Genomic DNA, 27,981 nt, shown 5'->3' with positions numbered 1-27,981 from the left:
CTTATTTCTACATCCTTCCTGGCATTCCTATGTTGGTCCACATGGATGGGAAATCTTCGTACTTCTTCCTGAGATGGTGATGTTGAAGGAAACTCTTCCACTTCTTTCTACCTCCAGGAGAGGAGAAGTAGCTCCTTGGCTTAGCAAGATGTGGATATTTGCTAAACTACCAATTGGGTAGGGGCTAAGAGGGCAGATTCTACACTGAGGCTGTCTGGAGCGGCTTGGAGTTTGCCTTCCACTCAGCCTTACTCACTTGGTTCTGCTGAAGAGTGATGGATTATTACAGTGGCTGGAGAATGTGAAATTAGAGTTAGTGGGCATGGTTTTGGTCCCAAATGTCTAGATTGAGGTGAAGACTAGAAGGCACCTCTCACTTCCCTAACCCAGCTGTAACAATAATAAGGCACTGCTATGATTTTGATTTTGCCATCAACATAGTTTCTAAATGTTTGAATGTGAATGGAGGTTGGAAGGAGGCAAACCTTCAAAATTTAATGTCAGTTCCATGAGGATAGCCATATTTTCCCCTTTTTGTTTACTACTATGTCCCCAGAACTTAGAACAGTGTAGGCGCTCAAAACATATTTTTGAATAAGTACAATTACTGATGTTGACACTTGTTTGTGATGAACACAAGCTTTGTTGGTTGGAGCTCAACCTACATGGTGAGTTTGGAGAAGCCATTGCTAGTGGCTTTGGCCTTGGTCAGTTAGCTGTGGCTTTTATTATGTCCACACTGCTATTATAGGCATAGATAAAACTGATATTAGAGAACTAGAGCTTTAATCTGCAAAAATTTAACCTGCTAAATTGTGCAAGCAATAGAGGACATTAGTGTATGGTTTTTGATCTTTTGATGGTTGGTATTAGATATCGGAAGGTAATCAGAAATCTTCTACTTGTAAGTGACTCAAACTAATAAGGTAGTTAACTGATCAGTTCTTTTACTGCATATTTATCTACCTTCTTTCTTATTGGTAACTCAAGGGTTGTTTTCTTGCCCCTAACTCACATTAGATCATCAACAACATTAAAATAAACTTGACCTAAGTGAGAGACAAAGATTCTCAGCTGCAAGCTTACAGAGCCTTTTACATTTTCTCTTCTGAAGAATAAAGAAAACTGAAGTTGAGGGAAGGGTAGGGCAGATATGTATGCTGTTGGAAATTGAAAAGAAAGGATGGGTGGAAGGAAATGAACTTGCATTCTGAAATAGACTTGCATTCAGGTTTCTCAATGGAAGAGATTCAGGGGATAAACTGTCTTTCAGTGTCACAAAGGTAAGCTCCCCCTCTACCACCCTTTGAAAACCCACCATTCAATAGTCCTGGGTCTGAGGACAGTCACCATGACTCTTGCTTAAGAAAGCAACAAAGCATCAACATCTCCTTGAATATTAGAGTACCACACAGGTTGGAAAAAAAAGTCATAGTAACTAGCGCTTCAGAGACTGGAACGGGGGAGTAACACTGCTCATGCTCTTTCTCCATTTATCGATATTCTATTCCGTGTGTGCGTGTGTGTGTGTGTGTGTGTGTGTGTGTGTGTGTTGGCCTTACTTTTTCCATGCTACAGATAGACAAGGAATTAGCCTACCTCCTTGCGAGGTTTGGGAAACCCACATTGTTTGGTAAGTGCCTTCTGATACTGATTGAACAGAAATCTGTTGTCTTGTGTGTTCTCCTGTGGTTCTTAGATTTAAGCAAAGAACATCATATCCCTCAATCCAGGAGAGCAAGTAAAATACCTGAGGACATCTCTTGAGTCTTTCTGTGGTTTCTCCTCATCTTCTTCCTCCTTCACCACTACAATGTTCTCACTCCTCTGTCAGAGGGCACAGGTGGTGTGATGTAAGGTGGGCTGGCTGTCTATCTCTTGCTCATGCTCAGTGCTGCTAAGATAACTGGGAAGCTGATATTTATAGGCACACCCCAGGATTACATTGTGTTTTTTATCACCATCTTCCTATAGATTCTTTTTCTACATTTAACTATTTTCAGAACTCACATTCTTTGTAGCCCTTCTCAGAAAAACTGTGTACTGTGTATCCAAGTTCATTGTTGCAAGTCTCTCATGGCCATCCCTGAGGCCATCTTGTGCTTAGTCCTGACCTTGTCAGAGAAAACATTTGCAATGGTGAACTTCCCTGGGCTCCTTCTCTTGTGCCCCTCTGCAGTTGTGGATATACATAAATACATGTGGGGAAAGGCTTGGACAAAGTGCAAACCCTCAGATTGTGCACTGAGCCCTCCAAGAGGGAGGCAGTGGATACTGGCTAGAAGCTCCTGGGAACACTCTTGGCTATGTTTGATTTCTGTAGCCATCTCCTCCTGAGTGGATGCCCTTGTATCATCACAGTCCTCTGGGGTCATATTGGCATACGGGGAAGAGGAGAAGGAATTGAGACAGGGAAGCTTCCAAGCAGTCTTTCTATGTTTTTCTTCTCCATATTCTTTGAGAAGCTTTGTAGTTCCTTGGACCCTTCTTGAAGTTGAGGGCTTCCCTGGCCATGATAATGCAAGATTCTCCCTGACACACTTTGGTGTCAATGGGAAGATGCTAATACATGAAATGAAAATTAGCTTGCTTCAACAACTTATTCTGAGAAACTGCTATGTAGGAGGGAAGATTTGGTATCAAAGGGAGTGCATAAATGAAAGAGACAAATTTCTGCCTCTATGGACCTAGAATTTGGTTAAGGAGAAGAGAACAAATGGGCCAAGACAAAGGGAAGAAGCTATAGCACAAAGCCTAAAAAAATAAATGTCCCATGAGAAGGCAAAAATGCTATGGACCTCACAGAAGATAAGATATTGCCTTTGGTTGAGAAGATGAGGAGAGTCCCCTAAACAACTGGAAGGGATTTAGGATGTTAGTAAGACATAGGCAGGTGAGATGCACAGCAATGGAAGTGTTTGAGATATGAGCAAAGGCATGAGCAGGGACAGAGGGGGAAGAAATCCAACGTGTTGGAGGTGGCTAGTAAAAAGAGAAGTTGGTTTTGATAGAATCTGTCTTAGCCTAGGTTTATACCAGAAAGCAGAGCATGAGATAAGAATTTGCATGCAAGATGATGACAAGTGACCCTAGGGAACATAAGGAGAGGCTAGGGAAATGGAAGCAGGGAAATGAGGTAAGTCAATTCAGGAGGTGTTCTTGAACTTAGCCCTGCCATTGGTGATTATGTCTCAATACTGCTGGAATCCCCTGAGGAACCATGAAGATTGGATGCATTTCAGAATTGTCCATCTGTGGAATGGATAAGAGAAGTTGCCCCTCACCCACTCTCATTCCCCATTGGTCAAGGGTTCCCATGGAGCAGCTCCCTCTCATGTCCAGGTTTATGCATGTGTGAATTCCAACTTAGGTTCCAGCAAGTTTCCTTCCCCAAGTTATCTTGGGAGCCCTGGAGCAGGAAGAGAGAAATGCTCAATGTTGCTGAGACAATACACTGCCGGGTTACACCTCCTCAAAGCTTGTTGCATGGCAATGACTGGAGTAAAAGTTCTGCTAACATCATGTAAGGTGGGGGTCAAGGAGTATCCCAAACAGAATCATGGGCACTGAAGCAATAAGAGATAATACCAGAAGCATAGGTTTTGGGACAAATTATGCCTGGTTGAGAAGTTTGAATTTAGCAGTAGATATCCATTGCAAGACCCAATACACCTACTTGTCATGTGCAAAGAAGGACAAGGTCTCTTGAGAGAAGACAGCCTGTTATGCTCATGTTCATGCTCAGGATATTACAGTATATTTATTACAGTCTACATGGTCTTAGTGGATTTGCAGATTATATTACAAACTTTAATTAAAATAACCCTCACAAAATGGACAACTGGATTAAAAGTATCCCTACAAAGAAACTGTAGATTGAATGTATACTACCAAATTTCCAGAAAACATGAATAATAACAATATATCATAGCTGATGCATCTCCTTCCAAATACTTTATAAAGTAAAAACAAAAAACATTCATTCTAGAAATTGTCTGAAATAAAACCAATATAAATGATTTTTTGAAATATGGATTGATTTACATTCACCATGGTTAACAATTGATCTTAACCAAAGTACAGTTGACCCTTGAACAACATGGGGGTAGCAGTACAGTCAAAAATTCATGTATAACTGTTGACTTCCTAATAACTGAACTAATAACCTCCTGTTGATTAACACATGTTCTGCATGTTATATGTACTATCTACTATATTCCTACAATCTGCAAAATTCACATTAACAATCTCTTTTTGTCTCCTCTGCTGTGCAGTGGCCTTTGCTTTAGTGAGAGCATCCCATCATCTTAGAGGATTTCCAGAAGGTAGTTAACCAGGTCTGAGAATGGAGAAACTACTGTTCTTTGGCTTTTCTGAAACATTCCTGTAAGTGTTTTTGCTATCTTTCAGAGGATCTATGCTCTGACATTAAAAAAATTGTTATCTCCATTCCAGAGGCAGCATTTATACATTTGGGGATAAGCCAAGTCAGAATGATTTTCTTACTTTGAATAATCCAGAATTGCAAGAATATTACTTTAATTCAGCAACATATTAAATGAAATCAAAAGTTCATTTGACAGTACTTCTCTCATTAGCTGCACAATGACTCACCTGAAGCTGCAAAGTAGGCTTGTCCTGAATTTCTGCACAGAAGAGACAGAGCTCTTTTCCCTTGATTCCCAGGTAAACTACATTACCCTTTTTCTCATCACCAAATTCTCTGTCTCTACACGCTATTAAATCAAGAGCGACTGGAAACATAAAGGAAAATGGAGAAGATGTTAGGCTCCAAGTAGCATGAAGTTTCAGTCTTTCTGGTCTGACACTTAGTTACTCCTCCCAGGCAGGGAATAGTGACAGACTCCTCCAAGACAGGCTCTTTCAATTAGCTATGTGGCAGAGACCCTCCATCACCCTCCTCAAACCCATTTTGTTTTTATTCCTTAATGTCAGAACCCCAGTTGTCACCAGGACATATTGCTTCCCAAAAATAAAGGTAAAATTTCCTACTACCCTTGCAGCAAAATGTGGTCATACATTTAAGATGTAGCCCATGAGATAAATGTGGGGAGCTTATATCTCATGGGCCAAAACATGAGATGGGATGGGGGCTACACAGATAAAGTGAGAGGGAGCAGTGAGAATGTAATGGCAGTGGTCCAGGCAAGAGATGATGTTATCTTAGAAATCAGGCATGTTTTACACACAGACCTATCAGTCTTTGCTAATAGATTGGATGGAGAGTGAGGGAAAGGAGGAATCAAGGATATCTCCTGTATTTCTGGCTTAAGGAAATGAAGTGGATGGAAGTGCCACTAAAAGAGACTATTAATAGTTTTGAGAAGACAGACGCATAGTTCCACTTAGGATACATGAAGTTAGAGGTTTCTGAGAGGACCTCAAAAAGATGTGGATAAACTATTCAGAGAGGAGATACATGTTTCAAGTGTAAATGGCAGAGTGAATGAGCATAGGGGTGATTCATCAATCCGAAAGACCAGCTCATTACCTATTTACAGGGCTCATAAATGATGGCTGGTTGAGCCCTGAGGAATGTCATCATTTGGAGATTTCAGAGATAAAGAAGAGTCATAAAGGAAAATGCAAAAGAGGAGCCAGTGAACCTCATGAGAAGGAATGTTCTTATAGAAGGAGAGGATGTAGAGTGTTCAAGAAGGAAATGGTTCATTACACTAATGGGCTGAGGGCCAAATAGCATGGGGACCAAAAAGCATCCTTTTGGTTTGAGTATTTGAAGGTCATGGGTGAGATAGGAGGTTGGGGAGTAGTCAGAGTAATCCAGACATTAGAATGTTTGGATGTAAGGGTGACTAGGAGGTGAAGCAGATGCAAACTATGCAGCCAGCTCTCATGAAATTTGGCTGTGATTGGCATAAGAAAATGTGTTGATAGGAATAAAATGTGGGAATCAAGAAGGTTTTAGCAGTAAGACTGGTGATATTGGATTACAGCATGTCTGACGGCGATAGAAAGGGTCCAGTAAACAAAGGTGGAATTTGCAGGGAAACGAGGAATTAAATCATTGATGTTCTGGAGAAAGGGAAAGAAGCTGAGATGGACTGCCTTTTGATGGGAGGAAGGACTATTTCCCCATTATTAGAAAAGAGGATGCCAACTTAGAAAGCTGTGTAGGCTTGGTGGTGGAAAGACGATGGAGTTTGAATCTCAGGACATAGGTAGCCATGTTTGTAAACTGAAGGAGAGAAACTCCAAGGGGAAGGTCAGCTGTTGCTTGAGTGGATAAGCCGTTCTAATCTGAAGATATTTTCTTTTGGCAAGAGGAGCTGTCAACTCCTTGCACCATCATTTCTAGATATGGGATTTCCTTTGTCGAAAAGAATCATAGTGCCATTTCTCACTTGACCTTCCTGTGATCGTTAGGCTGGTGCCTAGAAGTGGGCAAGGTCCAGGGCCAGCCTTGGGCAAGCTCAGCCTTATTCCTGGTGAAGCTGGCATCCCCTCAAGAAGCAACAGTGGGTTTGATTGTCACTCACCAGGCTTAACACTTCTGCTAAGAGGAGGTGCTATTAAAGAATTTCCACTCAGGACCCACATCATCTTTTGAGAATCATGAATAACATAGGATTTGGGTGCTACCTCCACTGCCAGATGACAAAATGCACAAAATACATGTGAGGTTATCAACTTCAGGACTCCAGTTGCATCCTGGTGTTAATGGCTTTTGAGTTTCTGGAGAGAGTCTCATTGCTCTGAGAAGTAGTGGCTATAAAGATAAATAGAGGGGAGATAGGGCAGGGCCTAGTTTGTGAATCAAGGCATCTGAAAGGATCTATGTGCAATCATAGTCCCAAGATTCACCTTTTTCTAGGGCTATTAGTGACTTGTCCTTTGCTAAATGATAAAATGTCTAGGTGGTAACAAAACCCCATAATATTTAAATTAGTTACCAGTATGTTGTTTTTAAAAAATCCTCTTATCAAAATAAACAAGGAATTCTAAATACAGATAACAAAAGAGCTAGATGCCCTGAGATTTTCAAAGGCTGTTTTATGAACTGAGTTTATTATTATTATTATTATACTTTAAGTTCTTGTGTACATGTGCAGATTGTGCAGGATTTTTACATAGGTATACACATGCCATGGTGGTTTGCTACATCCACACCCCCATCACCTACATTAGGTATTTCTCCTACTGTTATCACTCCCCAATCCCCCTACCCTCTGCTACCTCTCCCCTAGCTCCCCCAATCCCCCCAACAGGCCCCAGTGTGTGATGTTCCCCTCCCTGTGTCCATGTGTTCTCATTGCTCAACACCCGCTTATGAGTAAGAACATGTATGTGGTGTTTGGTTTTCTGTTCTTGTGTCAGTTTGCTGAGAATGATAGTTTCTAACTTCATCCATGTCCCTGCAAAGGACATGAACTCATCCTTTTTATGGCTGCATAATATTCCATGTGCCACATTTTCTTTATCCAGTCTGTCATTGATGGGCATTTGGATTGGTCCCAAGTTTTTGCTATTGTAAACAGTGCCACAATGAACATATGCATGCTTGTGTCTTTTAACAGAATGATTTATAATCTTTTGGGTATATACCCAGTAGTGGGATTGGAGGGTCAAATAGCATCTCTGTTTCTAGATCCTTGAGGAATTGCCACATTGTCTTCCACAATGGTTGAACTAATTTACCCTCCCACTAACAGTGTAAAAGTATTCCTATTTCTCCACATCCTCTCCAGCATCTGTTTTCTCCAGATTTTTTTAATGATTGCCATTCTAACTGGCATGAGATGATATCTCAATGTGGTTTTGATTTGCACTGCTCTAATGACCAAGGGTGATGAGCATTTTTCATATGTTTGTTGGCTGCATAAATGTCTTCTTTTGAAAAGTGTCTGTTCATATCCTTTGCCCACTTTTTGATGGGGTTGTTTTTTCCTTGTAAATTTGTTTAAGTTCTTTGTAGATTCTAGATATTAGCCCTTTGTCGGTTGGGTAGGTTGCAAAAATTTTTTCTCCTTCTGTTGGTTGCTGGTTCACTCTAATGATGTTTCTTTTGCTATGCAGAAGTTCTTAAGTTTAATTAAATCCCAATTGTCTATTTTGGATTTTGTTGCCATTGCTTTTGGTGTTTTAGTTATGAAGTCCTTGCCTATGCCTATGTCCTGAATGGTATTGCCTAGGTTTTCTTCTAGGGTTTTTATGGTGTTAGTTCTTATGTTTAAATCTTTAATCCATCTGGAATTAATTTTTGTATAATGTGTAGGGAAGGGGTCAGTTTCAGCTTTCTGCACATGGCTAACTAGTTTTCTCAACACCATTTATTAAACAGGGAATCCTTTCCCCATTGCTTGTTTTTGTCAGGTTTGTCAAAGATCAGATGGTTGTAGATGTGTGGCGTTACTTCTGAGGCCTCTGTTCTGTTCCATTGGTCTATATCTCTGTTTTGGTATCAGTACCATGCTGTTTTGATTACTATAGCCTTATAATATAGTTTGAAGTCAGGTAGTGTGATGCCTCCAACTTTGTTTTTATTGTTCAGGATTGTCTTGGCTATGTGGGCTCTTTTTTGGTTCCATATGAAGTTTAAGGTGGTTTTTTCCATGAACTGAGTGTTTTAGCAAGAGTGAATATATTTATAGCTTAGCAAATGATACAGGTCCTTCCATCCTATTGTCTTTGATGAGATCGGGTGGAGATATTTCCAAGCTTGTTTGCAATTCACTGCTTACATGGGTTTATGATGTCTTCAGAGCCTTTTGTGAAGGAGGCAAGGTAGATCAGATGGTGGGAAGGAGTTTGTCAACAGTTGGCCATGTGAGAAAAGGAGAGAAGAAAAATGTTATCCTTTTTTTCTCCTCTCCCCCTAAAATTTTACTGTAAAAATTCTTTAGAGAGAACTGCCCTGAGAGCCTCTCCCAGATGCATATTTGAGAATAAGGATGGGTATAGCATATTTCAAGGTGAGAAAACCCTGAATGGAAGCTCTCATCTCTGCTGTGGCTGGCATAGTCCTGTTTCTCCAGGCTGTGATGGTCTTGGCATACATTCCATTCATCACATCTGGCATTGTTAGGAGATTCCAACACATCACCACAAGCACCTTCTAGTGCTCTGAGTCTCATGAGTTGAGAGGAAGGAGGGAGTGTGTGTGTGTGTCTCCATTTTAGCCCTCCACACAGTAGGTTAATCTCTACTTTTCCTAACTTCAAGCTGAACACTCCTAAGTAATTGGTAGCTAACCTGCCTCACTGAGCCCATCTTCCTCCATTCCTCAACCAAGGAGGCATCTGTAAGGATCCCGTACATGGCCATTGATGGGCCCCATGAGGTGCTTTGACTATTAGGGGTCATCTGCCTCTTTCTAGTTAGGGCACCAGAACAGACCCCAAGAATATCACAGACCCTCCATAATGAGAACCAGTTGTTCACAACCCTCCTTCCCTCAGGATCCTTGATGTCTGACTCAATAGTTGTTCCTACACGGTGGGTAAGCAGATCACCAACCTGAACCCTTGTAAGCAGCCCTTTGACAAGACTCCCAGAGGCACCCTAAGGCTAGACACACAGAAGTGAAAGAAGTTCCCCACACCTGGCTTCTGAGCAGCAGAAGTTACCTTTAGCAAGAGATGCTCTTATCCCCAGTTCAAAGTCAAGGCTCTAGCTGCATGAAAGTGTTCTGAAAACTGTCCCAGGACTCCCAGGCCCCTTAGTGACCAAGGAAAGAGCATACTTTCCTGCCCTTGGGTGTGTTCATTTTGTCAAGAAAGCTGATAGGGCCTGAAGGTCTTGTGAGGCTCTGGATGAGTGATAGTGGAGCAACACAAGTATAACTGGTCTGTGCTTCCAGACTAACAAGAGCAAACCAACATCAGAAAACAGCAATGAGGAAATGCAGATTAGACCAGATGGTGAGTTGAGGAGAATGCCTTTACTGGTCTTCCTTGGAGGCAGAGGTGTGACTCTCTTGACTCACTAAACTGCATGAAGCCATTGCTGTATTTGCATCTGATGTTAGGCCGATCACAGTACTCCTTGCAAAAGTTTTACACACCCACTGTGTCACATTCATATTGTACAAATATCGAGAGTTTATTCTGTTTCTGATAAAGTTGTAAGAGTTTTACCTGAGTAAGTTTTTAATCTTCACACACAACTCTTTAGGGGCCATTAATCTTATTTCTCATGTAAGAAAACAGAGGCTCTGAGGGATGACAGAACATGCCCAAAGTCATACAGCTACTAAGAAATGTAGCCAAGTTAGAAGCCAAGTCTCTCTATTCTTAACCATTATGTGACAGGCCTTCTGTGAGTCATAGTCTCTCGCATGCTGCACTAGCTGGAACACAGGTCTTGCTTTCAGTTGTAGATACTGAAAAATCTATAATGCGTCCAGGAGAGGAGAGACTCCCAGCACCAGCAGAGCCTTAAGAAACTGAGGGGTCACATTCTTTGGAAGAATTTGGCAGAAACTCCCACCCCGACTCAGAACTTTTAGACACTTAAAGTTTAGAAGACTGAAGGCTCTCATGACTCCATGCAAATAAGCCAGTGGTTGGCAGAAGGGTTGAAACCATGAGATTTTCTCCAAGGGATCAATGTGTCAAGTGATGGGATGTCCAACCATCAAAAGAATTTGAACCTGGGAGCTATTTTGGTCCTGTGAGCACCTCATGATGGAGACAGGCAAGGTGACACCGATGGGCACACTGTCCAAAAAACTACACACACTGTGTACTGAAATCAAAGGAAACCAGATGTACCAGAAGTGTGGGAACCCCTCCCTCTGGAAACCTAAAGACAGTGCTGCAAGAAGTCTGCCTTTCCTATCCTTTCCTATGCTTTTACTTGGCCCCCAACATCTCAGCACTGGTAGGGGAACATGATCCATGCACCTATGCCCACCATCCTGAGAAGCTCTTCTGAAAAAACAAAAACAAAAACAAAAACAAAAAAAGCCAAGAAAGTTGTGAAGTTTGACTGGGATGTTGCTAGAGGACCTCATATCCAGTGAGAAAAAAGCAAGTGAATATAGCAATATCGAAAGTAGAAATTAAAGAAGAAAAGGAAAAAAAGAGAGAAATATTTTGATGTTTATGCCTGGATGACTTGATGGTTAGCTAAATAAATGAGTTAGCTAGAGTAATAGATTAAGAAGAGGACAATCCCAAGAATCACAAAATAGTGGCTTCACCCGGGGAGGGGGTTTGAAGATTCTCAGGATGAAGCTGTGTTTCTGGAATAGAGAATGTCTTTCCTGACTGGATCGAGGATTGGGATAAAAGAAGGGAAGTGGTTGCCTCAGGAGAATGGGATTTGGTGGGGAAGACATGAAGACATGCCAGGGCTCTGTTGTTTGTGACTTTGCACTTTTTGATTCTTTTTTTTTGAGAGAGTCTTGCTCTGTTGCCCAGGCTGGAATGCAGTGGTGTGATCTTGGCTCACTGAAACCTCATTCTCCCAGGTTCAAGCAATTTTCCTACCTCAGCCTCTCAAGTAGCTGGGATCACAGGCATGTGCCACCACAACTGGCTAATTTTTGTATTTTTTGTAGACACGAGTTTCACCATGTTGGCCAGCCTGGTCTTGAACTCCTGACCTCAAGTGATTCGCCCACCTTGGGCTCCCAAAGTGCTGGAACTCAGGCATGACCCACTGTACCTGGCCTGATTCTATATTATTTTTAAAGCAATATGCATGTATTGTTATGAAAAAGATTAAAACTAGTTAGTCACATTCTGTACTCTCATTTTATTTATCATCTTGCTTTTTTTTTTTTCCCACCAAGTGGGTGCTGAATCTCCTTTAAAGAGACAAATATAGGAAATTTAGAAGGACTTATTCAACCACACACCATGGCATCTTTCCTCTTTTCATTCAGAGAGAAAAATTAAATATCTGATGAATGCAGCCAAGGGCACCAACCTTTGATATGAGGCTCAGTTTTCATTCCCAGGTTGGAGATTCTGCCTCAGTCTCTGTCCTTCCTGGTGACAAAGTCAGTAATGAACAGGAATTTCCTCCTCCTGCACCCAGGAAGAACACATTTCTGTGGGTGCCAAAATAGCTCAATTCCTGGATAGGCCACTCTCAGGCTTTCAGAATCCTGTGAACCATAGAATGAGTAAGCATTTGATTCTGCCCAGAGTGCCTCATCCTGGTTCTTTAAGCTGAGATGCTCCTTTACTGGTGTGGTGGAAGGTGGATGATGTCAGAGGCCCAGCCTTGGTGATTCAGCCAGGCAGAAGGGACTGCACTGGGCCAGAAAAAATCTAGGTCAGCACTGCCCTATGTAGCCTGCCTCCCCTGCCTGCATCCCACCTGCAGGGAATTTGCCCTTCTCCGATTCTCCAGTCTGGGGAATGTAATAGTTACAGTAACTGTGGGCAGCACAACTGCTAAGATCCAGTTGAAACTGTGGAGTTGAGGGAGCTTTGGCTCTGAATTCCTCCTTTGACTCTGAATTCCTCCTTTGACTCTTAGGTGTGCTCAGAAGCACTTGAGAACCAGGTGGCCTCTCCCTCTGCCCCTCCCCATGATGATCGTGAGTATCTGTGTGGATCCACTGTGTCCATGTCCTTCCCTGCCACAGGTCCCAGGGATATTCCCAGCATACAGCCACTTTCCAGTTGATTGGAGTTCCCTGACATTCCCCTGTGGATTCACAGAGTGCAACCTTGTGTTTTTTTTTTTTTTTTAGAGGAGCCAGCTCATATAGAAAATCCAGTTGGTCTATACTTTCTGTTTTTGTACCATCTTCATATCATAATATGAATGATAGAAATTTTCTATATCCTTATGATTGTCCTTTTGTGTTTTGTGTCATTTTGTACACATATAAGTACTTTTTAGGCAATTGGCCTTAATAACCATCAGATTCTATGCTGTGGAGATAAATTCTCATCAAAATTATATAATACAATTTATGTGTTGATTTGAAATTAGGTTAGATTAATTAAAGAAGTGGGTGGCTGATACTACTAAATTTGCATAGATAATTTATGTTTCTTTCTTTAGTTTATGCTTCACAATTAGGGTAGAGCTGAATAAGAGGAGTGTTTGGTGAGCCTTGGACCCTGACATTTGAAGTCTGGTAGTACTGGTCCTCCTTGGGTCCTCCTTAGCTTCAAACGTCCTTCCCTGGAACTTACAAAACCTTAAGTGGGACTGAGATATTTCCAGAGAACAGATTGTATTGATAATTTGGGCCAGGAGGTAGCTTGGAAATATGGGCTTTTCACTTTCCAGACAGGGATGATGCTTTTCTTCTTGCTGCAAGTTGTTGAAAGAGAGGCTTTCTGAGGACAGAACCCCTGGACCAGATCCTCAATCCCAGCTCTAGAGTGCTCCTCACTGCTGACTGAGCTCAGATATCTGCCCAGTGTCTGCTAAGGCCATTCTGCACCAGACTTCATCCTGTGCCACTTCTACTTCTGTGAAGGTAGAGGAGCCTTCATACTAGGAAGTCTGAAGTGGTTCTAGGTTTTCCCATTCGCTTTCAACAAATCTCTCCTTCATGCTTCCTCTTTAGAAGGTTGAGTTCCAAAAAGAAAGTAGTTTTCTGGTGGGAGATCTCAAGCGCAGCTGTGACCTCTAGTTGTTTCACTGTGGTAGTTTATGCAGAGTGAGATGCGCGGTTCTGGGTGACATCGTCGAGTCTTAGTCCAATTTGGCCACGCACTGGAGAGGTTGGTTAATGTAGGGGCAGACACAGAACAGTGATGACTTCAAGCCTGGGGCTCAGATGGGAGCCTGTGGGGTTAGTTATTTTTGGAAGGTATAATCCCAGAAAGCTGAGAGAAGATGTAAACTTCATGGCTTCAAGGGCTAGTGGCAGGAGAGGGAGGCAGAGAGGCAGAGATGAAGATAAAAGATCGAGCTACAGAGAGTCTATTAATTCAGAGACATCCTGGAGAGAGGCCATCCTCTCACTGCTTAATCTCTACTGGTGCTTGTTTCAGGTGATGGATGCTACAGTGAGAGTGACTCAGTGGGAGACTGTCAGTTGCAGACTGGATTAACCACATTTTCCCATGTCCCCTTCTCACCAGAGTGAAGGCAAGTCGCCATGGGTTCTGTGCTTTAAGTTTAAGACATGAGGAGAAAGGAAAAGTAGGGTAGTCTTGAATTTCTGCATCCAGCCTCCTTTCTCTAGATTGGGATATTAGAACAGCACAGGTTGGTCCCTGGAAATGAGACTCACTCTGGTCATCTGGGAGTCCAAGGATATAGTCTGTGTCTGCTATGAGGGATGGGACAGGCACAGAGCATTTGAACCTGCTCTTGCTTGACCCCTCACTAAGATCATTACAAGACAAAATGAAGATTCCCAGTGTGTCCCAGTCACAAAACTAAGGGAACATCCAAAGAGGGAAAAACCAAATACACCAGCAAGTGGCTACTATCCCACCCCTGCAGCCACCCTCACTTTGGCACAGTTCCCCGGCTTAAAGTACTGATTAACTTTGTGTTTCGTTAAGTCAAGGAGAACTGATAAAATAGAGTTCACAATATTATAATATTATGAAACCAGGTCACACTGGTTTCTCATCTGAATACACCTAGAAATAAATATACTAGCCATTATGTATCAAATTAATAGACAGTATATAACTTCCAAACTAGAGGGGAGGATGAACAAAGGAAAAACAAACAAAACCACCTCATTCAATCCAGTTGAGGGTGTAAAGGGAAGGAGAAAAAAATAACAGAAAAAGAGATATCAGGAAAAAGAAAAGCAAAGAAAAATGAAAGCATGGTAGAAATAAATCCATATATTTCAGAAACCATTGTTGACTTACATGAATTTAATTCTCCATTAAAAGAGACATTCTTAAAACAGAAAGGCATGAGTTTCTTTTTGTGTCACTGAGTTTGCTTGTATTGGACCAGGACTTTTACAAAAACAACTACAAGACCTGGGTCAGGTAGGAAAGTGGGGGGAACCTGCTGACAGTGGTGAATAAGCACAAGGCAGACCCTGGAGGGCATAGTCACTTGAGGAAAATCATCTGCATGGGTCAATTTCCCATTTTTGAAAGTTTCATAAGGCAGGCAGACTGAAGTTGCACAGTATAGAAAATCCAATAGTCTTTCTTGAAGAACAAGGGAACAGATATGACTCTGCATCAAGAATAAAGACCATCAATGAAGACCAATGCTGAAACTATCTAGACAAGAATTGTAAAGCAGAACTAGATTAATGGAATAAAGGAGAAATGCCACCTATTTTAATAGATAAAAAGTATTAGGCCAAAGGTAACATCTACTTAAGATATAAACTCTCAGCAAACTAGGAATAGAAGAAAACTTCAACATTTAAAAAAGTATCCACCAAAAAAAAAAAAAAAAGAAGAAGAAGTCTACAGCTCATACTTAATGGTGAAAGAATAGGTTTTTCTCCTAAGATTTATAATAAGTCAAGAATGTTTGCTTTCTCCACTTTTGTTCAACAGTGTAACTAGAAGTCCTAGTTATTTCTAGAAATCTGCTAAAAATATACAAGAAATAAAAATCAGAAAATAAGGAAAACTGTCTTTTAAATAATGATTGTTTATATAGAAAATCTGAATGAATCTAAATAACAACTACTAGAACTAATAAGTGCAAGGCTGCAGGATACAATGTTTTTTAAGAAAAGTTAATTGTATTTTTGTATATTGGCAGCAGGATATTAGAAAATAAAAGCAAAAATCAAATCATTTACATAGCATCAAAAACTTAAAATACTTAGGAATAAGTTTAACAAAGTATATAAAATACCTGTGCACCAGAAACTACAAAACTTTGCTGCGAGAGATTAAAGAATATCTGAATAATTGAAGGTATATACCATGTTTATAAATTAAAAGACTCAGTATTTTTAAGATGTCAGTTTTCCCCAAATTGATCTATAGATTCTATGAAATCTCTACCATAATAACACTAGGCTTTTTTTGTTGTTGAAATTGCCAAGCTGGCCAGGCACAGTGGCTCACACCTGTAATCCCAGCACTTTGAGAGGCCAAGGCGGGAGGATTGCTTGGGCTCAGGAGCTTGAGACCAGCCTGGGCAACTTGGCAACACCCTGTCTCTAAAAAAAAAAAAAAATTTGTGAGGCCTGGTGGCTTGTGGCTGCGGTCCCAGCTACTTGGGCGGCTGAGGCAGAAGGATGACTTGAGCCTGCAGAGGTTGAGGCTGCAGTCACTGCACTCCAGCCTGGGTGACAGAGCAAGACTGTCTCAAAAAAAAAAAAAAAAAAAGAAAGAAAATTTCAAGCAAGCTTGTAAAAAGACAATCCAAGAAATCACTCTCTGAACCACGAAATGACAAAAAGGAAGACAATGTCTTACTAGAAGCATAAAGAGTGATAAAACAATCAAATTGAATAGAAAGCCCAGTCATAGACCCACATTCTTTCTACAAAGATGCCAAAGTGATCCAGTGGGAGAAAGAGATACTTTTAAACAAACAGTGCCGAACAATTAGATCTCCACGAGAGAAAATGGATCTCAAACCCTACCTCACATAATACTGAAAATTTAATCAAGATGAATTATAGTCCTAAACATGAACGCTAAAACCTTAGCACTTTTAGAGAAAAAAAGGCTAATATTTTTGAAACTTGAGGGTGAGCAAAGGTTTCATAGGCAGATCTTAGAAATAAATAACCATGAAAGAAAATAAATGTTAAACTACACATTGCTGAGATAAAAACTTAGGCTCATCAAATGACACTGTTAAGGAAACAAGTAGCAAGTCACAGACATATATCTGATAAGCAACTGATATTCAGCATGTATAAAGAACTGGTATAACTGACAAATAAAAAGTCAAACAATCTAATTTTTTTAGAGACAGGGTCTCACCTATGTTGCGTAGGCTGGAGTGCAGTAGCTATTCACAGGTACAGTCATAGTGCAAGGCAGCCTTAAACTCCTGGGCTCAGGAGATCCTCCTGCCTCAACCTTCCGAGTTAACAATCTAATGTTTAAAATGGGCTGGCTTTCCGGGATGGTGGTGAAGAGGTCTCAGTGCCTGGAAAGGGGGTGACTTTGCCCTCAAGGATGCTGGCAGGCTTTTTCCAGGGAGCTGAGAGCAAGTGACAAAGGACATCTGATATGGAACATCAGGAGAAAGAGAGCAGGACTTCACCGCATAAGAACAACCACTAGGAGGTGCATCTGATACTAGCCATGCGTTTCAGCAGCTGAAGTATTTCGAAGGCTGTGTCTGAGGCACCTATTCATTCACCGGGCACCCTATGTTGTTGCATCCAGAATGGAACCTCTGTTAGGGCGGGAGTCTTCTTGACTTTCCAGGGCTTCTCACTACTCAGGGACACATAATAGATCATTCCTAGAATGCCTAAGCTAGCTACATCCCTTAATCCCGCAATCAGGGTTTGAAAAAAAAAAAAATCAACTTTATTGAGGAATAATTAGGACACAATAAACTGCACAGATTTAAAATATACAATTTGATAAGTTTAGACATATGTCTATGCTTGTGAAACCATCACCACAATTAAAATCATGAACACATTCACCATCCCCCAAAGATTCTTCATGCCTCCTGGAATCTGACTTTCTCTCCCATCCCTCATCTTCCTTACCAGGAATTACAGATCTGCTTTCTGTCACTGTAGGTTTGTTTTCATTTTTTACTTTGTAGTTTTATATAAATGGGATCACACAGTACATAGTCAGTTTTGCCTGGCTTCTTTCAGTCAGTGTACTGTCCTTGAGATTCATTTAAGTTGTTCCAATGGTCATTCTTTTTAGTTGTTGTCCATTCAGTTTTTAACAGAAATTTGGTTTGCTCCCACTTTTTGGCTATTACAAATAGAGCTACTATGAACATTGATGTACAAGTCTTAGTATGGACATATGGCTTCTTTTCTCTCACGTTAATACCTAGAAGTGGAATGGTTGGATAACAGGGTTGATATATGTTTAACTTTAATGGAAACTGCCTTTTATTTTTTTCATTTTACATTTTCGTCACCATTATGTGAGAATTCTGGTTCTCTAGTATTCTCACCAAGGCTTCGTGGCTAGTCTTTTTAATTTTGGCAGTACTAATAGGTAAGCACTACTAATAGCTCACTGTTATTTTATTTGCAGTTTCCCAATGACTAATTACATTGAGCATCTTTCTGTAGGCTTTTTTTTTTGGGTCATCTGTATATACTATTTGATACAAATATCTGTTCTAGGCTTTTGTCTGTTTTAAAAACTGTCTTTTTTTGTTTTCTTATTATTAAGTTTTGAGAGTTCTTTATATACTGTGGATACAAGTCCTTCCTCAGAGATATGCATTACAAGTATTTTTCCCAGTCAGTGACTTCTCTTTTCTTTCTCTGAATAGAATCTTTCAAAAAGAAATTTTTATTTTTAATAAAGTCAAATTTAGCAATTTAAAAAATCATATATACCATAATTTCTCACTGTGTCTAAGAAATCTTTGCTTAATAGAATGAAAAAGGTTTTCTTCAATATTTAATTATAAAGCATTATAGATTAGGTTTTCCATTTTAATTTATGATCCGTTTTGAATTATTTTTCTATATGCTGCAAGAAGTGGATCATAGCTCACCTTTTTGTAGTCATTTCATGAATATCTCATTAATTTGTCACCATTTGTTGAACTTAGTATTTTTTTCTCTACTGATTGTATTTGTTGTTGTCTTGCTCTGTGGCCCAGGCTGGAGTGCAATGGTGCGATCTTAGCTCACTGCAACCTCTGCCCCCCAGGTTCAAGCAATTCTTCTGCCTCAGTCTTCTGAGTAGCTGGGATTACAGGCATGCACCACCACACCCAGCTAACTTCTGTATTTTTAATAGAGACAGGGTTTCACCATGTTGGCTAGGCTGGTCTTGGACTCCTGACCTCAGGTGATCCACCTACCTAGGCTTCCCAAAGTGCTGGGATTGCAGGTGTGAACCACCACACCCAGCCACACTGATTGCATGTTTGTTGAAAATCAGTTGTTCATACATGTGTGGATCCATTTCCGGACTCTATTCTTTTTCATTGATCCATTTGTCTATCTTTTTGCCAATGCCACATGATGTAAGTTAATTTCTTTACTAAAAACCTGCTAGGATTTTGACTGGGATTGTATTGATCTACAGATCAAGAATATATTGGATCTACAGATCAAGGGAAAAGTTTGCATTTTAATAATATTGAAACCTCTGACCCTTGAGGAAGGCATACCTTTCTATTTATTTAGGCCTTTAAAAAACCTCCTTTTAGCAAAGTTTTAAAATTTTCAGTATATCAGTGTACTGTTAATCATTGTGAAATAAACTTCTTGTCCTTGGCAATATTCTTTATTCTGCAATCTACTTTGATATATCTATATCTGTGTGTGTGTGTGTGTGGCACACGCACACGTGTGTGTAGGGACAAGATCTTTCTCTGTTGCCCAGGCTGGAGTGCAATGGCATGATCATAGTTCACTATAACTTTGAACTCCTGAGCTCAAGTGATCCTCCCATCTCAGCCTCTGGAGCAGCTAGGACTACAGGCATGTGCCACCATGTCCAGCTATTTTTTAATTTTATTTTTTGTTGAGACAAAGTCTCGCTATGTTGCCCAGGCTTACTTTGTCTAATATTAATATAGCCATTCCAACTTGTTTTTTATTGGTGTTAACATGGTATATCATTTTCCATCATGTTCCTTTTAACATAATTGTGTGTTTATTTTTAAAGTGCACTTCTTGTTGGTAACATGTAGTAAGGTTTTGCTTTTAATTCAATCTGACAATCTTTTTTTTTTTTTTTTTTTTTTTGAGATGGAGTTTCGCTCTTGTTACCCAGGCTGCAGTGCAATGGCACGATCTCGGCTCACGCAACCTCCGCCCCCTGGGTTCAGGCAATTCTCCTGCCTCAGCCTCCTGAGTAGCTGGGATTACAGGCACGTACCACCATGCCCAGCTAATTTTTTGTATTTTTAGTAGAGATGGGGTTTCACCATGTTGACCAGGATGGTCTCGATCTCTTGACCTCGTAATCCACCCTCCTCGGCCTCCCAAAGTGCTGGGATTACAGGCGTGAGCCACCGTGCCTGGCCCTCTGACAATCTTTTAATTGGAGTGTTTAGGCTAAAGTATGCTTAGAAAAATAACATTAAGTGTTTAGAAAAGAAGAAAGGTGTCAAATTAATAATTTGAGATGCCACCTGAAGGTACTAGAAAAAGAGGAGTAAAACAAGTTCAAAGCAAGGAGTGGTAAAGAAATTTAAAAGATTAGAGCAAAAATCAATAGAATTGAATGCAGAAAGCAGTAGAGAATATTAATGAAGCTCAAATCTAATTATTAAAAAATTAAGAAAAATGAGAGAAGGCTACCAATTTCAGAGTAGAAGAGGGACATCACTACTGATTACACATAATTTAGAAGGATAATAAGTGGATTCCACAAACACATTTATGCCCATAAATCTGACAACTTAGATAAAAGGGACCATTTGGAAAGCCAAGCTACCAAAACCCACAGAACAAGTAGGTAACCTGAGTAATCCCATTTCTATGAAAACAATGGAGCTTATTTTTAAAATGTTTAATATATCAGAATGTTCAATATGCTAGATATTGTTCTTAATGATGATGATGAAGAGGAAGTGTCACACAATAACGATACTGATGGTGATGATGGCAGATGTGGTGGTGGTGGTGATGATGGTGATAGTGGAGCAAGTGCTGGTGGCACACATGCAAAAGAATGAAATTAGACTCTTATACCACATACAAACATCAACTCAAAATGAATCAAAGGGCCGGGCGCGGTGGCTCAAGCCTGTAATCCCAGCACTTTGGGAGGCCGAGGCGGGTGGATCACGAGGTCAAGAGATCGAGACCATCCTGGTCAACAAGGTGAAACCCCGTCTCTACTATAAAATACAAAAATTAGCTGGGCATAGTGGCGCATGCCTGTAGTCCCAGCTACTCGGGAGGCTGAGGCAGGAGAATTGCTTGAACCCAGGAAGCGGAGGTTGCGGTGAGCCGAGATTGCGCCATTGCACTCCAGCCTGGGTAACAAGAGCGAAACTCCATCTCAAAAAAAAAAAAAAAAAAAAAAAAGAATAAAAGATCTAAATGTAAATTATAGCCCTTAGAATAAAACATAGGTGAAAGCTTTATGACATTGGATTTGGCAATGATCTCTTGCATGTAACAGCAAAAAATAGGCAACAAAAGAAAAAATGGATACATTAGACGACATCAAAATTTAAAACTTCTGTACATCAAAGAACACCATCTGTAGTATGTTAAGGTAACTCAGGGAATGGGAGGAAATAGGTGTAAATCATATATCTGATAAGGGGTTGACATCTAGAATATATAAAGAACTCCTGTAACTCAACAAAAAAGCAAACAACCCAGTTAAAAGGTGGTCAAATGACTTGGATAGACATTTCTCTAAATAATATACACAAATAGCCAATAAGCACATGAAAGAGTGCTCGACATATCCAGTAATTAGGAAAATGTAAATGAAAACCACAATGATATACTACTATTTCACATCCATTAAGATGGCTACTATTAGAAAAAATTCTAAATAACACGTGTTGATGAGAATGTGGAGAAATTGGGTGAGGCGTGATGGCTCATGCCTCTGATCCCAGCTGCTCATGCCGCTGAGGTCAGGAGTTTGAAACCAGCCTGGTCAACATGGTGAAACCCCATCTCTACTAAAAATACAAAAATTAGCTGGGCATGGTGGTGCGTGCCTATAATTCCAGCTACTTGGTAGGCTGAAGCAGGAGAATTGCTTGAACCTGAGAGGCAGAGGTTGTAGTGAGCCAAGATTGCGCCACTGCACTCCAGCTTAGGCAGCAAGAGTGAAACTTTGTCTCAAAAACAAAACAAAACAAAAACCAACCAGTTTTTGTTCCTCAAAAACTTAAACATAGAATTATCCATATGATCCAGCTCCACTTCTGGATATATTCACAAAGGATTGAAAGAAGAGACTTGAAAAGCTATTTGAACACCCATGTTCATAGCAGCATTATTCACAATAGCCAAAAGGTGAAGGCAACCCAAGTGTCCATCAACAGATGAACGAATAAAGAAAATGTGGTACACACACGATACAGCCTTAAAAGGAATGAAATTCTGATACATGCTACAACATGGACAAACCTTGAAAGTATTAAGTGAAATAAACTAATAACAACAAAAAATACTGTGTAATTCCACGTATATGAGGTGCCTAAAGCAGTCAAATTCTTAGAGATGGAAAGTAAAATGGTGGTTGCCAGGGGCCGCCGGGGAGAGGGGAATAAAGACTTATTATTCTGTAGGTACACAGTTTCAGCTTTGCAAAACAAGAAGCGTTCTGGAGATGGATGATGGTGATTGATGGTGGCACAACAATGTGAATGTCCTTAATGCCACTGAACTGTACACTTAAAAATGGTTAAAATGGTCATTTTTATATTATGTGTATTTTACCACATTTAATAATAATAATTTAAAAATATATCAAAAGAGACAAATGTGCAGACATCTATCAAATAAATGTTATCGAAACAGCAAAAAGGGACAGATAATTTAAAAAAAAATAGTTTCTGTTTTTGAGGAGCCCATGAAAGCCACGCATCACCGAGAAAGCCAAGGGAGAGCTGGGACTTTCTCTTGGGTAGCCCCAGTGCAGCTCCCTTGCCCCGTCTAGTTCTGCTTTGGATGCTCGCTACTTGGGTGAGCTGCTGAAAATCCTTGAGGAAAGAGACAGAAAAAGAGGAAGAGAGCTTGAACTGGAGGCCGCCTCCCGATCCAGCCTGGTGGAGAGCGCCCCCTGCCGGGAGATCCTAGCCTGGCACACTGAGCGTTACTGGTCCCGTCAGAGGGGCCAGAGCACCGTCAGGGAGAATGGAGCTAGGCCAGTGCCCCTTTTGACCTGTTGGTTTTTCCCTTGCATATTGGGTTTATTTCCAACTTCCTGCTGAAGAGCACTGGTCAACCTACACAATAGGGGGAGGTGAGTCTGCAGGCTCTGGAGGCCTCTGGGGCACAGATGAGGAAAGCGTCTGAACGTGGATCCAGGGTAAGGAGGCTGCCGGTGGCTCTGGCCCTATTCTTGGTGACTCAGGTAGCAGAAACTGAGGGTGTGACACACGGAGCCTCACCCGCCTTGTGGGCTGCCCACACTCTCTCCCAGATCCCGGCCTGTGCATCTGGCCCTTCCCCAGCCTCCCACCCATAGGGTGCCACGGGGCTGAGCACAGGCAACAAAGCGGCTGGCCTCTGGCTCAGCACCCAGCTGCAGTGCAGCGCTGTGGACCCTGGCCCACAGCCTCCCCCTGACTTCGCTGGCATCCAGGGTTTCTGGAATGCGCTATGAGCCGAGTGGCACCTTCCCCTCTGATGTGGCTGGGTTGAGGAGGGAGCCGTGGGTGCAGCTGGAGGCCCCCTTCTGCTCACGGCTCCCTGGAGGCTGTCTCTGTGCGTGCACATCATCACTCCCACTCCAGGCAGGGCCTTCACGGATGTCCTCAGCTACCAAAAGTCACCCCAGAGAGTGGGAAATTCCATCCACCCCAAAGTGTGCCACACTCTGCCATGGGGCAGTCCTTTGTCTCTGCATCAACTCTACTGCTTTCTATTATCCTCTCTCTCTCTCTCTTTTTTTTTTCTCTCTCTCTGAGACAGAGTCTTGCTCCATTGCCCAAGCTGAAGTGCAGTGACACAATCTTGGCTTACAGCAACCTCCACCTCCTAGGGTGCAAGTGATTCTCTTGCCTCAGATTACCAAGTAGCTGGGATTACAGGTGTACACCACTACACTAGACTAGTTTTTGTATTTTTAGTAGAGATAGAGTTTCTTCATGTTGGCCAGGCTGGTCTTGAACTCCTGGCCTCAAGTGATCTGCTTGCCTCTGCCTCCCAAGATGGTGGGATTACAGGTGCGAACCACAGCACCCAGCTGGTTTCTGTTATCTTCTTAGAAAGCTTCTCAGTCCTTTGTGCAGATTCCTTCTAGGGAGTTCCCCCAGTCTCCAGCTCTGCCTTCTATTTCAAATGTGTGAATTTATAAGCATTACACAGCTTCGTTTTTCATACTGGGGAATGGGTGGGTGTGAGTTATTACGAAAGCAAGCTGCAAGAGTACCAATACCAGGTCCATCTCTTACTAATTTTGTGACCTTAGGTGACTTAACCTCTCTAAGTTTCATTTTGTCTTATCAGTTAAATGGGAACAAGAATAGCACTTACCTTAGAAGACTTATGTGACAATGAGACGACATAATAGCTATATTGCTTTTAACACTGTGCCTGACACAATGAATGTGTAACAAATGTTAACCTTTCTTGTCAGCAAATTTAAAACCTCACAGCATATTCTGCACGCATTAGGCTGGGCTGTCAGAGCTGAGTCCATGCCTTTTTCTCTCTGGGCTGGGAAAGCCAGGCTAGCACATGCATTTTTGGTCTTATACCAGCCTTAGATTTAGGTCAGTGTAAATTTGGCCTTTGATGTGTTCTTAATGTCTTCTTTACATACCTAAGAAAAGTGAAGGAGAGGTGAGAAAGACAGAGGAGGGAGGAACCGGTGACTGTGGGTTTGTGCTAGGCGCCAACCTAGCTCTTCATATCTTTTGTCTCATCCAGTCATTAGCCACTGAGCCCCCCAGCATGTGAACAGCCTTCACAGAGCAGGAGATTCTGGGTCTGGGATGAGGAGAGAGCTCCAGCCCTACAAGCACCCTAGAGCATACCTCAACATGCTCCTTTCTCCTGGTGGGATCCGTGGAGTCTGCCTGCTCTTTCAAGGATGCCTCGGCCTTTTAAGTAAGGCCTAGAAAGGGGCCCTGAAACTGCCAGGATCTGAGGAGAAGCAGGATTCCCAATGTGATTTCACGTCACCCTAAGCTACCAGGAATACCTGCTGCTCATTATCTCTCTATTGGTGTCTCATAGAACACATTGTGGGAAGTGCTATAGAATTCTAGGGACATAGTGGGCACCAAGTGAATATCAGTTATTTTAATTATTATTAAATTTATCTCCCTAACTGGAATTTACGATCTTACCATAATAAACTCTGCTTACATACTCATATAGTTGGATACACCTACCTTAAGTTCTCATCTCTACAGCAAGAGCAGAGGCCACGTCTACCTCCAGGGTTATTGCCATTCTCAGAAAGGTAACGATAAGTCACCATGGGGAACATTGCTCCTCTGCAGGCTCTGACACTTTCTGGGGCATATAATGCCCGTGAATAACTGAGATGTTTTCTGAGAAGAGAGCATACCCAGAGAAGACAATGGAAAATGAAAAAAACAACAGGAGTAGAAACTTGCCAGTAGTGATGTCAAGTGGTGTGTTAGTTACCAATTGCTGTGCAACAAAGTACTGGCAAACCTAGCAGCTTAAAACAAACAAAAAATTATTCTTTAACAAAGACTGAGAGTCAGGAATAAGAAAATTGGCTTGGCTGGAGGGTTTGGCTCAGGGTACCTCATTAGGTTGCAGGAAAGATGTCAGCCAGGGTTACAGTCACCTGAAGGCTTGACTGGGGCTGGAGGATCTACTTCTAAGATTTCTCACTCAAACTGTTGGCAGAAAACCACAGTTTCTCACCATGTGAACCTCTCCATAGGACTGCTTGAATATCCTTATCACATGGCAGCTGGCTTCATCCAGGTGATTGTTCTAAGAGCAAAGAGGAAACTGCAATACCTTTTATGACCTTGTCTCAGAAGTGACATGCTGCTGTGTTCACCATGTAACATACTCATTAGAAAAAAGTCACTACTCAAGAGAAGGGCAGTTAAGCTGCCTCTCTGTATCAGTCTGTTCTCACACTGCTAATAAAGACATACCCAAGACTGGGTAGTTTATAAAGGAAAGAGGCTGAATTGACACACCATTCCACATGGCTGAGGTGGCATCACAATCATGACAGAAGATGAAGGAAGAGCAAAGTCACATCTTACATGGCAGCAGGCAAAAGAGCTTGTACAGGGGAATGCCCCTTTAAAAAGCTGTCAGATCTCATGAGACTTATTCACTATAATGAGAACAGCACAGGAAAGACTTGTCCCCATGATTCAATTACATCCCACTAGGTTCCTTCTATGACATATGGGAATTATGAGAGCAACAATTCAAGATGAGCTTTGGGTAGGGACACAGCCAACCCCTGGCTCCTCCCAAATCACATACCCTCACATTTCAAAACCAATCATGCCTTCCCAACAGTCCCCCAAAGTCTTAACTCATTTCAGCATTAACTCAAAAGTCCACAGTCCAAAGTCTCATCTTCCACCTATGCACTGTAAAATCAAAAGCAAGTTAGTTACTTCCTAAATACAATGAGAGTACAGGCATTGGGTAAATACAGCCATTCCAAATGGAAGAAATTGGCCAAAACCAAGGGGCTACAGGCCCCATGCAAGCTCAAAATCCAGCGGGCAGTCAAATCTTAAAGCTTCAAAATTATCTCCGTTGAGTCCATGTCTCATGTCCAGGTCAGGTGCAAGATGATGCAAGAGGTGGGTTCCCATGGTCTTGGGCAGCTCCACCCCTGTGACTTTGCAGGGTACAGCCCTCCTCCTGGCTCTCTCATGGGCCATTATTGAGTGTCTGTGGCTTTTCAGGCACCTGGTGTAAGCTGTGTCAGTGGATCTACCATTCTGGGATCTGGAGGATGGTGACCCTTTTTTCAAAGCTCCACTAGGCAGCACCCCAGTGGAGACATTGTGTGGGGGTTCCTACCCCACATTTCCTTTCTGCACTACCCTAGCAGAGGTTCTCCATGAGGGCTCTGCTCATGCAGCACACCTCTGCTTGGACATTTAGGCATTTCCAAACATCCTCTGAAATCTAGGGAGAGGTTCCCAAACCTCAATTCTTGACTTTTGTGCACCCACAGGCTCAACACCATGTGAATGCTGCCAAGGGTTGAGACTGTACCCTCTAAAGCCATGGCCCAAGCTGTACCTTTGCCCCTTTTAGGAAAGGTTGGAGTGGAGGAGGAAAATTTATTTTTTAAACAAATTAAAAAAAATTTTAAAATTTATTTTTAAAATAAGAAAAAAATATTTTTTAACAGAGACTGAGAGTCAGGAATGAGAAAACTGGCTTAGCTGGAGGGTTTGGCTCAGGGTGTCTCATTAGGTTGCAGGAAAGATGTCAGCCTGGGATGCAGGTCACCCCAAGTCCTGAGACTGCACAAAGCAGCAAGGCCCTGGGTCTGGCCCATGAAACCATTTTTCCTCCTAGGCCTCCAGGCCTGTGTTTGGAGGGGCTTCCCTCAAGACCTCTGATATGCCCTGGAGACATTTTCCCCATTGTCTTGGTGAACACCATATGGCTCCTCGTTACTTATGTAAATTTCTGCAGCTGGTTTGAATTTCTCCTTAGAAAATGGTTTTTTTTTTTCTATCTCATCTTCAGGCTGCATATTTTTCAAACTTTTATGCACTGCTTCCCTTATAGACATAAGTCCAAATTCCAAATCACATTTTTGTGAATACATAAAACTGAATGATATTAACAGCACCCAAATCACCTCTTGAGTGCTTTGCCACCTAGAAATTTCTTCTGCCAGATACTCTAAATGATCTCTCTCAAGTTCAAAGTTCCACAGATCTCTAGGTCAGGGTAAAATGCTGCTAGTCTCTTTGCTAAAGTACAACAAGAGTCACCTTTGTTCCAGTTCCCAACAAGTTCCTCATCTCCATCTGAGACCACCTCAGCCTGGATCTTATTGTCAATATCACTATCAGCATTTTGGTCAAAGCCATTCAGCAAGTCTCTAGGAAGCGCCAAACTTTCCCACATCCTCCTATCTTCTGAGCCCTCCAAACTGTTCCAACCTCTGCCTGTTACCCAGTTCCAAAGTTGCTGGGAAACAGGCAAAGTGTTAAAGTGCCAAAGTTCAAATAATGATGTCAAAGTGTATTAGCTACCAATTGCTGTGTAACAAAGTATCAGCAAACTTAGCAGCTTAAAACAAGAAAAATTTATTTTTTTAACAAAGACCGAGA

General features: G+C 41.6%; 1 protein-coding gene across 1 annotated transcript; it reads right to left on the bottom strand.

Moving 5' to 3' along the window:
* Positions 1-7: 7 nt before the first annotated feature.
* On the bottom strand, positions 8-27,775 carry LOC105707878 (interleukin 36 beta). The gene is given in 6 exon segments (XM_064377784.1): positions 8-111; positions 3,285-3,366; positions 3,368-3,409; positions 4,615-4,754; positions 6,519-6,626; positions 27,640-27,775. Coding segments are annotated over 6 exon segments (612 nt in total).
* Between the last annotated feature and the right edge of the window lie 206 nt (positions 27,776-27,981).

This window comes from Aotus nancymaae, unplaced genomic scaffold (assembly GCF_030222135.1).
Source record: "Aotus nancymaae isolate 86718 unplaced genomic scaffold, 86718_ANA_hifiasm-v0.15.2.pri h1tg000017l, whole genome shotgun sequence".
NCBI lineage: Eukaryota > Metazoa > Chordata > Mammalia > Primates > Aotidae > Aotus > Aotus nancymaae.
The sequence above is the reverse complement of the archived record's forward strand: the minus strand, read 5'-3'. Positions and strand labels throughout refer to the sequence as shown.